Source organism: Crinia signifera, chromosome 3 (assembly GCF_055691185.1).
Source record: "Crinia signifera chromosome 3, ASM5569118v1, whole genome shotgun sequence".
NCBI lineage: Eukaryota > Metazoa > Chordata > Amphibia > Anura > Myobatrachidae > Crinia > Crinia signifera.
The window spans coordinates 291,005,787-291,020,249 of record NC_139219.1 but is presented as its reverse complement, the minus strand read 5'-3'; the positions used below and the strand labels follow the sequence as shown (position 1 = coordinate 291,020,249).

Below are 14,463 nucleotides of genomic sequence, written 5' to 3'. Positions count from 1 at the left end.
GAATATCATCTTTAAAAAGATGTTTATTGTCCTTCTAGTATGATGTTACCTCACTTATAATGTAACATTTGGAATACAAGGAGATATTGTAACTAGCAACAATTAGGTCAATTATTTGTAATTATGTTGCAATGTAGTTGCCAGTGTAGTTTCTTGCTGTTTTCTTATTATCACGGCGCCCATCGCATCGCATACCGCGATGGACCCGATTTCAGCCTTTTCCCGGGCTGAGTATACAATTTTAAAATCGCGTCACATCGCATGCCATTACAATGGCATGCGATGCGACGCAATTTCCCATTGAGTCCCATGTTAAATGGCACCCCCAGACCCGATTTTTAATTGTATACCCACCCTGATGGGTAATAAATATGTTAAATACCCCCACATTGTTAATGGCCCCCTACTATCAACGCCAACCCGAAGCATGGCGAGCGCAGCGAGCCCGCGAGGGGCGGCGGTACGCGTCCTCCGACATTTTCATACCCCCCACTATCCACGTCGGCGTGGAGTTGATTTTATAAAGTGTGGCGAGCACAGTGAGCCCCGTGAGGGGACGTGCATTACTTCACAGGTCTACACGTCCCCTCGCAGGGCTCGCCACGCTTCGGGCTCAGTGGCTCGCTGCGCTCGCCACACTTTATAAAGTCAACTCCACGCCGACGTGGATAGTGGGGGTATGAAAAGGTCGGAGGACGCGTACCGCCGCCCCTCGTGGGCTCACAGCTCTCGCCACGCTTCGGGTTGGCGTTCATAGTGGTGTGGTGTTAACAATGGGGGGGCATTTCACATACTCATGACCCATGAGGGTGGGTATACAATTAAATATTGGGTCTGGGTGGCCATTTAACATGGTAATAAGGCATCTGGGTGCCTGTACAATTACAAATCAGGTGAAATTGCGTCGCATCGCATGCGATCATATCGATGCAACACGATTTTTCATTGTACAATGCCCTGCGATGGAAATCGTGATAATACACAAGTACCAAATTGAAGGTATAATAAGCATCAGTGCAAAGAAACATTTCTCTTATTCAGGACATGATGACAAAGCTCCTTTCGACATTAATTTCTAATAAGATGCCTTATATTGCTATTAAGTAAATTATTAGGATTTAATCAATTGTAATAGATGATTCATAGACACAAAGGTTGCATATGTAGGAGAAAAATAGAAAGGGGAGACAGAAGAATCTCCTTTAAATCTGCTGCTACTGCTGCTGCTTGCAGGGAAATGCACCTGTACCAATGTAGCAAGTGTGCGAGTGCATGTAGATTTGTTTCGCCTACTGAAGGAGTCAGAGGGCTTCTGCTAGAACGCAGTTAGTACTCAGTGTGCGGAGTCACTGGGTCATTGCTCTCTCATTGGAACCCACACATAGGTTCCAATGAGAGAGCCCAGAAAAGATTACAGTGCAAATTATAAGGGGCAATCCCTCTTCCTAGCCCTGGATGCTGCTTTTTACCCACTTGCCGGTTGTTGGTGGGAAAATGATGGGTCCCTGGCAAGGGAGGGAGAACCTGAAAATGCGACACTATGATTGGCCTCACTAAAAGTTGAAATAAAAAGTAAGAGTAATTTACACGCACATAATTACAAAGTATAGCAATATATTATGGGCACAGTACCTTGGTGCACTAATCACACTAAATGAATATATAATTGTCATACTGTATGAGTTCTTTATGAGGAAAAAGTTTACTCCCCAAAACCGTAGTTTTTATGCAGAAAAAAGGCAAGTATTTGAAAGTACACAGCTGCTTCTCTAATGACAGATTTTACGTTTGCTAGGTATCCCTATGCAGATACACACCATTCAATTAGGTATGCATGACACAATATAGTTTTCAGGGCAATGCCTGTCTGCCTCTAACTCTATATGAGGGAAAGCATAGCGAATGTTCAACCAAGTCAGACTTATATGCTGTGACATTCAATATGTGCAGTAATTAACCCGGAGGTAGCCGGTATACTTAGCTCCTATATGCGGCGTGCGGGAGGGCTGTCCGGTGTGTCTGAAACTTTTTTCCCACTCTGGTCAGCTGTTATTAAAGTCCCTGTCACTGGCGCTTGTAGGGGTTACCGCTGGGCTCCGTGCGGCTCTCGGAAGATGGCTTTTGCTAACACTGCCTGGGCCACAGACAAGATAATGTCTGTAGTCCCGTCGCTCTTGCCAGCAATGAAAATGTCCCTCCCAAAATGGCCGCCACCTCATAGGAAATAGTTATTATGGATGCTAGAGGAGGCAATGGCTACAGTAATTTGGAAGGGACATTGTTAATGCACTACACCACAGGTCCTCAAACTCGTTCCTCGGAACTCCACAGAGTTCACGTTTTCCTGGTCACCTGTGGATTTTGAAAATGTAACAGTTAGTGATACACAGTGATCCTACTGGGTGACCTTTAGGACCATGTTTGGGAACCACTGGTCTAGATTGATAGAGGGGATCTAGATCACATAAGTGGCTAGGAGTGTATTTATTTCAGCGTGTAACCATTTCAGGACTCTCATCCCATCATAGCTGTGGGCCAATCCACATTTCCAGTTTTTAAAATTGCATTAAAAAGCATTGCCCAGAAGTCAGTATATCCTGAGAAGCGCCGCCAAATAAGCAAATGTAAGGTTCTTCCATATTTTAGTGAACAGAACCCGGTAGTAATAAAATTGAAACATTATCTTGTTGATACTCACCTCAGTGTCAATCTAGGGCTTGTAAGCTATATACCGTAATATAGAAATCAGCTGAACTATGGGCAGGGCCGGCTCTGCCATTAGCAGCTTTAGGCCGCTGCCTAGGGCACTGGGATGTGGGGGGACACCAAGTCTGCCAAAAAATCAAGGATGTCCATGAGAATCCTTGTTGTACTTAATGTAAGTGGTGGATGTGTAACTTCTAAGACCTCACCTCCATACTTTCCCTTGAGGCATACTTCCCTACTTTGCTGTCCAGAAACAGAGCATTGTGTCCCTCCTGGGTCATGTTGGGAGGTATGCAGTTCCCATGGAACCCGCACAGTGCATGTTTATCAGATCATCCAGCTGTAGCACAGGTGTGTTAACTGACTCTAGTACACACAAGATCAACAACTGCTATTAATATTCCTGAGGATACATTGAAAACACGGAATGTTAGGGTTACATGAGGGCCGAGATTGAGAAACACTGATCTAGTTTATATTGGCTGTGTTATACCAGTAGAGCTGGGACAGCCATACCAATTCTGGGTAACATCCTGAATGAGGCACAGGCCCATATATCAATGAACATGTTATAGCTGAGTTCAGTCCACAGTAAAGCTTTTTTTCCATGAGTCTTCACAATTAGCCGATGGTAACAGAATGTGTAAATAAATGGTGCCATGCTGACCACAGCCCTCCCATCATCATTTGTCTTTCTTACTGAAGACTGGGTCATAGTAGATTATCACTCGCCGTATATCAGTGGCCTGACAGGTGAATCATTTGTCAAGTCTGTATTTGTACAGTTTCTACTGGATTTACAGTGCCCAACGTCTGCCAGCATTTCCACACTGCAGTATAAGGTAGTTTTATTTAAAGGAAACTCATTGCTTGCATTTGTTTTCTGATTGGCTGACAATCAGATCAATGAACAGCTGAAGCTTACTGTACATTAATCTTTTTTAGTAGCGCATGTGCATAGTACTTTCAGTAGATTTTCACTATTACTAAAATGAAAAGCGCTATTGTGATATATATATACAGAGGAGGTGAATGTGTCTGTCAGTGGCGTAACTACTGTAAGGCAGCCCCAGCAGCCGCTTGGGGGAGCAAGCAGCAGCTGGGTCTGTGTGGGCGCTGGCACCCGCTCGACGCACTGACATGCTGCTGCTTGCCACTGCCCACTGACTGAGCACTGGACGCGAGTCATCCGCAGCGCGCGCGCGCCCATGGCGGAGATGACAAATTCCCCCACTGAATCAATTGACTGTACACAGAGCCGGCTATTGGCTACTGTGTACAGGATGGGCAGGCGGATGGATATGCTAGGGTGGCCTGGGATGTGTCGGAGCCAAGGGAAGCAGCAGTGTCTGCTGGCCTCCGTTATGCGTGTGACATCGTCACGTCACACGCTGGGGAAACATGCTGGAGAGGAGCCTGGAGGGTGTGGTGTCACACACTTTTTGGCAGGGGGGAGCAAAATTTATGGTTACGCCACTGGTGTGTGTGTTATGGGGGGGGGGGGGGGAGCAGTTTCTAATTGCCCGGGGATCGGTTCTTTTTTCAGTTTGCCTACTCGCATATAACATTCCTCCATGTTAATCCGCACATTTAGGCGATTGTATTGTGAGAGTGTTATTAGAAAACCCTTAGGAATAACTGTAAAGTTTTCTGCATGAAAATTACCTCAAGATTCTGGAGCGCTGCTTAAGTATGTCTTTACTAGCTGCAGTCATGCTGGACGATGGCTGCAGAGGCACTTCTTCTATAACAAACTCTTCCTATAGAACAAATGGATGGCAATGATGCAACGTCCACAACCCCATACAGTATACATCTACAATAATATTCTGGATGTCATTTGCCCAATAGAGGAATATGATAAAACAGTAATTCTTGTGTGTGATAATGAAGTGGTCCATTCAAACCCGATCGTAACAGGACAAATTCGGACCGTGCCCGATATTCATGGTTTGCGCAAGGCGAATATACACATTCGCAGACCCCCGGAGCGTACAGCTTCTGCAAGTTTCATACTCGCCGGGCCATTCGCTCCAGGAGGGGCAGGCAGGAGGCTGCAGCAGGAAAAGGCCCAGTGTTGTATGGGTGAGGGAATGTTTTTGCATATACATCCACCTGCATGCTAGCAAGGAGATTTAAATGGTGTGGGGGCAGCATTCGGCCGGGCGGCGTTTACCTGTTCGCAAGGCTGCAGTTACATGCAGTATAGCAAACAGGTCTGAATCAGGCCTTAAGTTAAATATGTAACTTTAACCCCCTCTGTGGTCTTTTTTTTGGGGGGGAGCGCTTCCCACTGTGCGAGTTTTTTATGGGGTGCGCTCCCTGAAAAAAAAAAAAACACCACTCCCTTCCTGGATCCGAGCAGTGCCGCTGCACTGTCAATCAGCGGCTGCCCGGACCTGTGCCCCGGCGCCGGGGAATTCAATACAAAACCCGGAGGGGAGGAGGGAGGAGGAGGCGCCGCAGAGGGGACCTGCTCTAAACAGTGGCAATCCCGAGAATTTTACGGGCTTGCCAGACTGGACACTGAGGCACAGCTCGAAAAATTCTCGGGATTGCCACTGAAGGGGTTAATATGAAATTGTTATGTATTGAACTGGTATTGTTATGGCTTCAGATCTTGAGTCCCCCAATGTCAGAAAAATAAGTCTTATTTGCCACAGAATTTAAGGGTTATCTGTTAATCATTCCCATCGCCTAAAATGACTGTAACTTGTTTGTTTTAGCAGCTAACAACACGTACACATGTTATATCCCCTTAAACTTATTAAATAGACTTGACCTTTTCTTTGGATTTAATTCCACTTATAACGATGCAGTAGGGAAGACCATCTGTTTGTTTATGTTGTGCTTAGTGTTAGGTGACTGGCTTCTCCCTAATTGGATAATCAAATGAATACAGTGCGACCGATATCTCTCGTGCATATTTCTTTTTACCACAATCCTTTCTGCAAGTCCGTTTTTCCCTGTGCGAGAGGAAAGAAGGAAACAGAGAACTTGGTAAATGTTTACCGTATGCAGCATAGAATTAGGTTGTCTCCGGCCCCAGTCCTGATAGCACAATTCCCCCTGAGAATAAAAAGAAGCAGGGTCACCCGACCTACAGCCTTTCTGAGTTTGTAGCAAAGTAAATGAATAGGAGAGATTATACTTCCATGGAAACCAACAGGGAATTAAAAATAAGACAAGCATTTGGCAACGACAGTCATTCATGTTTGTGGTTTTTTCAAATCAGCATCCAATTGTTTAACCCTTTGAGTACCAACTTTGCTGCAAGCTTACATTCTATAGGGACATAGGAGTGAAACGCAAGGAAAGGCACCAGTAATAGCATAGCAGTCCCCCCAAGTTGCAAGTCCAGAAGGGAAGCTATATAATACATAAATGCCTCAGAGGGTTATGCGTGTAGAACTTAAATATGATAGGCTTGCCTGAAGAGGTGAGTTTTCAGGGAACGCTTGAAAGTTTGGAGGCTAGGAGAGAGTCTTATTGTGTGTGGAAGGGCATTCCATAGGATGGGAGCAGCCCGATGAAAGTCCTGTAATAGTGAATGGGAGCTAGTGATTCCGTGTACTCTGCTTTTCTTCAACTGTCCAAAAATATACTAGTTAATTGGCTCCCTTTAAAATATGTAACCCTGTTGTGTAAGTCTGTGCGTGTACATAGGCAGGATAGGTGGGCCAGTTGGTTCTTATGTTCCGTGACATTCTATGTTTCTTTGTACTGTACATAGTGTTTGGGGAAGGGAGGAAAATAATCATGTTCTCCGTACTGTAACTCAGAGATATGATTATTGGAAGCCCTTTGTAGTCTACTATAAATGTTACCTGTGCAACTGCCGATATTGATAAGGATATTCTTTCTCATCTTGCAGAAGCACGATGGACAGTTCACTGTGATACAGTTAGTGGGGATGCTGAGAGGGATAGCATCTGGGATGAAATACTTATCAGACATGAACTACGTCCACCGAGATCTGGCTGCCAGAAATATCTTGGTCAACAGCAACTTGGTTTGTAAGGTCTCAGACTTTGGACTATCTCGGGTTCTTGAGGATGATCCTGAAGCAGCTTATACCACAAGGGTACGTTTAAGAAAACATTAACATCACACCAGTGAGGGTGATCCTTGCAGTAATATTAATGTTATATATGAACACTGTCTATCAGATCTGTACCTGAAAATGTCGTTTTTTGTTCTATTTTCTATATTGTCCTCACTGTCCTCCTGTATATAATATACTCGATACAGTATGTCATACTTTGTTCTCACTCGTATGTCTGGATTTACTTCCACCTGTCTCATTGTTTTGTATTTTTATGTTGTATAAGGGAGGAAAAATTCCAATCCGGTGGACAGCACCAGAGGCCATAGCCTACCGCAAGTTTACATCAGCAAGTGACGTGTGGAGTTATGGTATCGTGATGTGGGAAGTGATCTCGTATGGAGAGAGGCCTTACTGGGAAATGTCTAACCAAGATGTGAGTTATGTGAGCAGTCTCTTACATTGTTGCAGGATGTTCAGGGCCTGCAAATATTATGGGAGTTTAAGATTAATGGGGCATGGTAATTTCACATAAAAGTAAAGACCACTTTCCGTATTATCCCTTTACCTAATGTGTCTGTAGGGTTTCAAGCCCAAGCCATCGTAATCTTCCGAGGAAGTTACGGGCTGCCCCCAGTGACTATGGTGGCTAAAGTGCTGGTTCCTACACAGTGACAAGAGTCAGGTGCTGCATGTAATGTCGCAGTGCAGCACCAGTCTCCTGTCACTGAGCAGGAGTCCTCATTTTGGAGGTCAATGCTGCTGGAGATGCTGGGATGAATCTAATTGGATCCCTCAGAGCAAGGAGCTGTAATAGAAGCCCATAGTCTTCTATAGGGCAACAATAATCTGGAGATGGCCTTGCCCACCGCATTCTAGCCCTAGAATGTATGGTGTTCTGGGCTTGGTGAATATGCGGACCATGGTCATACTTCCAAAAAACTTCATTTTTAAAAAGTTTGGCCGCATTTTAAATGTTGCTGCATCTCACTCAATGTCTCACTGTTGTGCTATGAACATATTTAGATGCACACAAAAAAGTGTATTTCCATACATATGTTCACTAGGATTCATCTTAAGATGCAAATAGCTTTGTATTAGTATCATTTGTGCCAAATGTACTTCAGGTGTGCAAGTGTGTAATAAGTATGCACAAAGGTAATACATGATAATAGAGAGATGTGGATTAGTAGTGAACTCTAAAGTCACATTTCCTTATTAGTACAAAATATAATAATGTAACCATGTGTCCTAACCACAATAGAAGAGACAATAGTGCCCACACACGAATAAATCTATTCAGATGTGTCCCTGGGTTGCCTACTTTTAAATTCTCCTCTCTGGGAGAAGCCCGGAGAAGAGACTGTCAGCAGCACTTCGGGGGGCCGCGCATCACTGTAATTTACTGCTGCGACCAGGAAGATTTGTGGGGTTCTATTGGTATCCGGGAGGGTTGCCCACCTTTCCGGGGGATGGCCTCTCTGCCACCCCGGGAGGGTAGGCAACCCTGATGTGGCCTCTGCATCTGTAATACAATGCTGCAGACAGAGACAGACACCCCCGACCTCAAAGCATTACCCCCAGACCTCCCCACAGGCACTATATTAATGTTAAGCATCAACATAGCGCCTCTCCCCACTATTCCGTGCTGGTACTCACACCCCCACACCACACACCTACGTTGCAGCCACATACTCTGTTACTCCGACCTGTCTGCACCCTCCCGCATGGTGCAGCCAAAAAGTCAGCAAGCATGTTACATTTTACAGTGTATTCCTGAGACCAACCGTTTTCCTAGTATTTCCTGCAGAATTACTTTTATAAAAATGCCCCATAGTAATCTGTTAAAGTCGCTACACACAGTGGGGGCAGCATTGTGTGAGCTGGGCCTGTAGCGGTGGGTAGACCGACCGTGTATGAGATCACAATGTATCTCACGAATCTCACTGGGTCCTAGTACTTGCCATGTTTCAGCCCCTAGCATGATTGTCTTAGAAAAAGGCAAACAGCGTGTTTGCTTTCTCCTAAGAGGATTGTTACACTTAAAGTAAATGATATTGTGCAGGTGGTGCTCAACACCTATGGTAATTTAACATTAATAACAAATAAATATTATACCAATATTTATTTCCTGTTTTACTTTAGGAAAATATTGGAAAATGTAATCTGTCTCCAGACTCAGGTTTCTGCCAAATAAATCCTAACACAGATCCAGGACAGGACTGACCACTGATATAATAGCAATGTACGGGTTATACATCCATTCCTAATAAGAAACTAACATCTGAAGGCAGCAAAGGCAGCAATCTCAGCAGATTGCTGTGGGAGGGATACGCTCCATATCTGCATTTTAATTATCTTTACGGGATTATAGATTTCCAGACCATTCTTTCTAAACATTTGTTTTACCATAAAAACGGGAATACGTTGGATGTTCTAGTTTATATTGTAAGTGATTTTCCATTCAGACCATAAATCATACAAATGTCTTTTATCAGGGACAGAAGGGCAAATACTCATTAGCACAAGTATTAATCACATCAAAGGTTTTACATCTTCTCAGGAAAATGAAAGAGTGTAATGATGTCTATTGAATTGGTCGACATGTGAAGATCAAGAGAAATGTAATGAATGGGCCTGGCATAATGGTAAAGCCTTTAAATATGTCTTCCTAGGTAATTAAAGCAATAGACGAAGGGTACCGCCTGCCCCCTCCGATGGATTGCCCTGTAGTGTTACATCAGCTGATGTTGGATTGCTGGCAGAAGTGTAGAAGCGACCGGCCGAAGTTCGGTCAAATTGTCAACATCCTGGATAAGTTCATACGCACCCCGAGCTGCCTGAATGAACTCGCCAATAGTTCTACGTGGTAAGACTGAGAGAAGGACGTCAATATGACAGCATCTTATTAGAGATGTGCAGGTTCTGATTTACTATGTTCTTATCCCCAAATTAGTTTTCCGATTGGCTATCGGCTGTCAAATGTTTTGGATAGCCAATAAGATCCTGTATTGAGATCCGAGTAGATCCGGATAAAACCGACCCCAAACATTTCTAGGTCATGTCCTGCATGTACAGGTGTCTCCTCATACACTTTTGCCGCAGTCCTCCCCAAACATCCCTTCTTGGCACTCCAGGCCTGCTGCACCTTGGCTTGCTCCAAGAGTCATTTTTGCATCTTTTGTGCTGAATTGTAAGTCTCAAAAGTCAAGTGCAATGCGATGCAACAAGTCTGTTTCACAAGACTGCACTGATTTGATACATGACACTTGTATATCTGTGTGCGACTGAGTCTGTTTATGAATTGCTGCAATACTGCATCCACAGCGTTTTTCATAACAAGGTCCATTGTGCTTTGTATACAGAAGAATCAGACTCCATCGCAACAGATATACTAGTGCCACATAAAAAATAAATCAGCACAGTCTCATGAAATGGTTTTGTGGCATCCAATTGGGACTAAGACACACGGTTGATCAAAAAGAGACACAAAATAAAAAAGTTACACCACTGGTGCCCGGCACATTGAGGCTAGGTGCATGAGGGCACATCTGAAGATGATTCGGTGAAATATTTAGTCATTCAATTTGTTTGAGGTAATCGACCAATATGTATTCCTTATACTGCTGTAATTTTTCTGGAGAAAATGGTAGAAGAAATGTTTGGTGTTTAAGGAAATACAATCATTAGCAATTGGTCCATCTAAAATATTGTGTACTTTATTCAAAAAAAGCAGGCAAGATGTCCCTCATTCTGAAAGTGTCACCCAAGATCGATTGTATACTGTTGCTTCAGTCATTAAGAGTAAAACACACGAGGAGGGAGACCTCACATTTATTTAGATTTAACTATCATGTAACCAAGGAAGATGGGCTAATGTAAAACAGAGATAGGTTTTGGGGCAGCCATTTTGTGGGCAGAACACAGTGCCATCTTCAGTTGTCATAGAGTATGCCATGTATCTCACTGGCTCCTGGATGCCTGAATGGTGTGTAGTTCTTTAGAACATTTTTTAAAAAGCGAAGCAGCTGATTGTACAATGTCTCTCTGTTTCTTCACAGGCAAGACCCAAGTACACAGGAGGCATTTACAGTGACTAGCGTGGAAGAGTGGCTAGAGGCAATTAAGATGAGCCAATACTTGGAACACTTCACAATGGCAGGATACGTCACCTTAGACTCAGTGTTGTATCTAACCAACAGGTAGGAAATTAATATTTATTATTTATTTATTTATTTACAGTTTCTTACATAGCGCAGCAGATTCCTTTGCGCTTTACAATTGTAGACAGTGATAAAACAAACTGGGTAACAACGGACAGACTTGGAAGTAAGAGGGCCCTGCTGCAAGCTTACAATCTATAGGGACATAGGAGGGAAACACAAGGACAGGCATCAGTAATAGCATAGCTTGTAGGTCCAGAAGGGAAGCTATATAATACATAAGTGCCTCAGAGGGTTATGCGCATGGTACTTAAATATGATAGGCTTGCCTAAAGAGGTGAGTTTTCAGGGAATGCTTCAAAGTTTGGAGGCTAGCGGAGAGTCTTATTGTGCGTGTAAGGACATTCCATAGGGTTGGAGCAGCCCGAAGAAAGTCCTGTAATAGTGAATGGGAGCTAGTGATCTCACGTGGTTACTCCCTTCTGGTACAATGTGAAATTTTTCTCATAGTTGTAGTTATTTCTGTCCAGAACCTCACTTCATGGTGCCGATGGCTGACCTTCCAAGATGCCTTGTTCTGCACATAAGACATAAAGATCAGTGGCGGTTTTTACCTATAGGCTGCAGGACTGCAACACCCCCAGATAAAATACGCCACTGTCTCTGCCTAAAGTGAAGGCAGATGCAGGGCGGGATGTTGTAACATCCTCGCCCATTATCGCCGGCTACCGCATTATTAATAACGGCATATGCTGTAACATATGCCATTATTAACGCAAGGGACAGCTCTTGCGATAAGAGCTGTCCCTTGCGATGTGGTGTCGGCACTGGACTTCCGGGTCTGTGACCTGGGAGTCCATCTGCGCATGCGCAGACCCCGGTGCCGGCCGCAGGGCACGCTGGGAGGGATCCGTGATGGATCCCTCAAACAGCGCTGCGGTAAGAAGCCCATAGGCTTCTGCAGGGAATCGCCAGCTTTTGCTGGCGATTCCCTCCGCAGAACTGGCACTGCGGAGGGGGCATATAGCATATAGAAATGCGGTAAAAACCCCGAAAACGGGTTTTTTACCGCATTTCTGCTTTACAGAATCTCCCCCGCAGTCTGTGAGACTACAATGGCTACACTGTGACTGGCAGTGACTTCCTATTGGAAGTCCGACCTGCCAGCCACTCAAGGCAGTCCCATTGGGAGGTGTTCCCTCCGGGATGCCTCTCTGTGCGCAAATGTGTGTCAGCCCCCAAAACGGATTCTGTACATGCGAAGTACCGCAGATCATACTGCATATGTGCTGGACCCGGGAACCTGATTAAGCCTCCAGGGGCTGCTGCAAAGGCAGCAAATGGAGGCTTGGGCCAGCACATGCTCAGTATGTATGAAGTTACTGCACATGTGCTGGCCCCATGCAGGGGACCGGCGACGGGGAGCGCAGCTGGCAGGCAATGCGACGGTGGCAGCGGCAGCAGAGGGGGGGGGGGCGCCATGCAGCAGCCCCCTCCTCCAAAACGATAAGAGCCGCCACTGATAAAGATGTAAATAAAATGTGAGCCTTTCAGTTGTTATTAGTAAAATGTCTTATCCCTTATTCTTTCAGTGAACTCTGCAAAATTGGCATCACGTTAGCCGGCCACCACAAAAAGATCCTGTCCAGCATACAAAACCTCCAGGCTCTAGGGACACATGTACAAATCTAATATCACCCTGGCGTTCACCATGTCCTTGATACTCTGCAGGGGATGTGCTGTGCACTACCAGAAGCAGTATAATCCGAGTCGCGATTTCCCAGGTGACCTTTCAATAACACAAGTACTGCTGGGACCCGTTACTCTCTTCCCAAAGTGTATAAAGGGATTGCCAGATTGCCAACTACGGTGCCTTTGGATAAGCGGATGGAGAAATAAAATCTGAACACTCCAAGCAACATTACACAATGGCAACCAAACGATTGTTGATAAAAAACAAAAAACATAGTGGAACGTGTCTGTGTAAAAGACTGTGGCATCAAGTGACATCATAATGCCACTTTATGGAACGTGCTATTAAACTGAGCAGTGGGTAAGGTCTTTGCCTTCCCACATTGTCATACAAAAGAGAGCCGGTCACAACTCTGGAGGGGAACCTTGAGCGATTGCATATCTGATAGGGGGATATGTCTTTTCTACATGCAGTTCACTTCTCACCTTATAACCATGAACATGCCACCCACGGGATATTGTCATCTGTAGCAAACAATTTAACCTCCTCTTCTGAAATGCTTTAGAATGCATCCTAACTCTGCGTATGTCCGAGTAAACAATGCGTAGATCACCATTGTGTATCTGCAGTCTATAGACATCACACGAGCGCTCTGTCACACTGCATTGTCACGAAACTCAATAAAATCCATGTAGCATTTGTACTGCTTTGATAGTCGTGTCTTTCAATAAAGGGAAGCGCAGTACACGTGATGGTAGGGTCTCCTATTTAATGCATTTCTGCAGGGTTCTGGTTATCAAGCTCAAGGATATTGTTGCTCCTTACTTCATTGTCTGAGGATCAATGCTTACAAGTGGTTCAATTTTATACCCACTCGCACAGATGCGGAATTCATCATTTATTTCCGCCCATCTACAGAGGCTGCCCCCGTGCCGTGGAAATGTTTCCACTTTATCATTGCAGCGAAGTGACTTTTATTATTTTTCATGACAATGATTTCTGGGTGTATGTGCATATTCTGTGCCCCAGCTGCAATGCCATTGTGTTTGTGACTCCACCCTGTTCATGAAAAGATAGGTCTATTTGTACATAGATTTGCTGTGGAACGTAAAGCAAACACATTGTGGCACAACGCTCCTTTGCTGGGTGTGCGCACAATGCTGTTTTCATTTTGTGTGCCATAAATAAATGTTTTTTTGCCCCCTTTTGACTGTGAAGGAGACGAGCGTAATGGAAATGTGTAATGCGGGTTGCAGTCTTTCCTCCGGCAAGTGGCGCCTCTGGTTCTGTGCCAAGCTTATTATACTGCTAGAGGAACGGATGGCATCGTGTGTAGAGAACCCAAATGTTCACCTGGTCCTATACAACAACTTGTACAAAAACACAACATTGTACCCATGTGCGATTTTTTTATATAAATATCTCTATATATTGTAAATATGTATATATATATCTTTCTTTTTGAATGTTAATAAACCAACAGAACAATACAACACAATAAAGGCGGGTTCATTTATTTATGTGCTGAAAATATTTAAAGTGAATTGCCAGTTCATGCATTGTGACCAATGACTAACTAAGGAACATACTTTACAGTTCCGACAGACCGCCAGACTGTATTCACTTGCTGCTGTTCCAAGTCAGAGACAATAAAACCACATTAAGCTAAAGGTACTCAATGTAAACGGTAGTAAAAAAAGCACGAGAAGTTATACACAATGGTTTTGCTAAATATTTGCTGTAGTTATATAAGGGGGAAGGGATTTGGGTGTGAATAATACGGGGCCACTCAGGGGCTGAGGCAGAATTTGTTCATAAAGTGTGCAGAAATTAGTATAAAAATTGTACATAAAGAT

The 14,463-nt window shown here is 44.3% G+C and overlaps 1 protein-coding gene across 2 annotated transcripts in view; it reads left to right on the top strand.

The window, feature by feature from the left end:
* The window catches only part of LOC146064665 (ephrin type-A receptor 3-like), a 206,167-nt gene extending 192,064 nt beyond the window's left edge, over positions 1-14,103 (top strand). For both annotated transcript variants that reach the window (XM_083178437.1, XM_083178436.1), the window contains 5 exons: positions 6,581-6,790; positions 7,038-7,187; positions 9,427-9,620; positions 10,813-10,953; positions 12,507-14,103. In XM_083178437.1, coding sequence (XP_083034563.1) covers positions 6,581-6,790; positions 7,038-7,187; positions 9,427-9,620; positions 10,813-10,953; positions 12,507-12,606 — 795 coding nt within the window. In that variant the 3' untranslated portion in view covers positions 12,607-14,103. The remainder of the gene's footprint in view (positions 1-6,580; positions 6,791-7,037; positions 7,188-9,426; positions 9,621-10,812; positions 10,954-12,506) is intronic.
* The last annotated feature ends 360 nt before the right edge of the window (positions 14,104-14,463 follow it).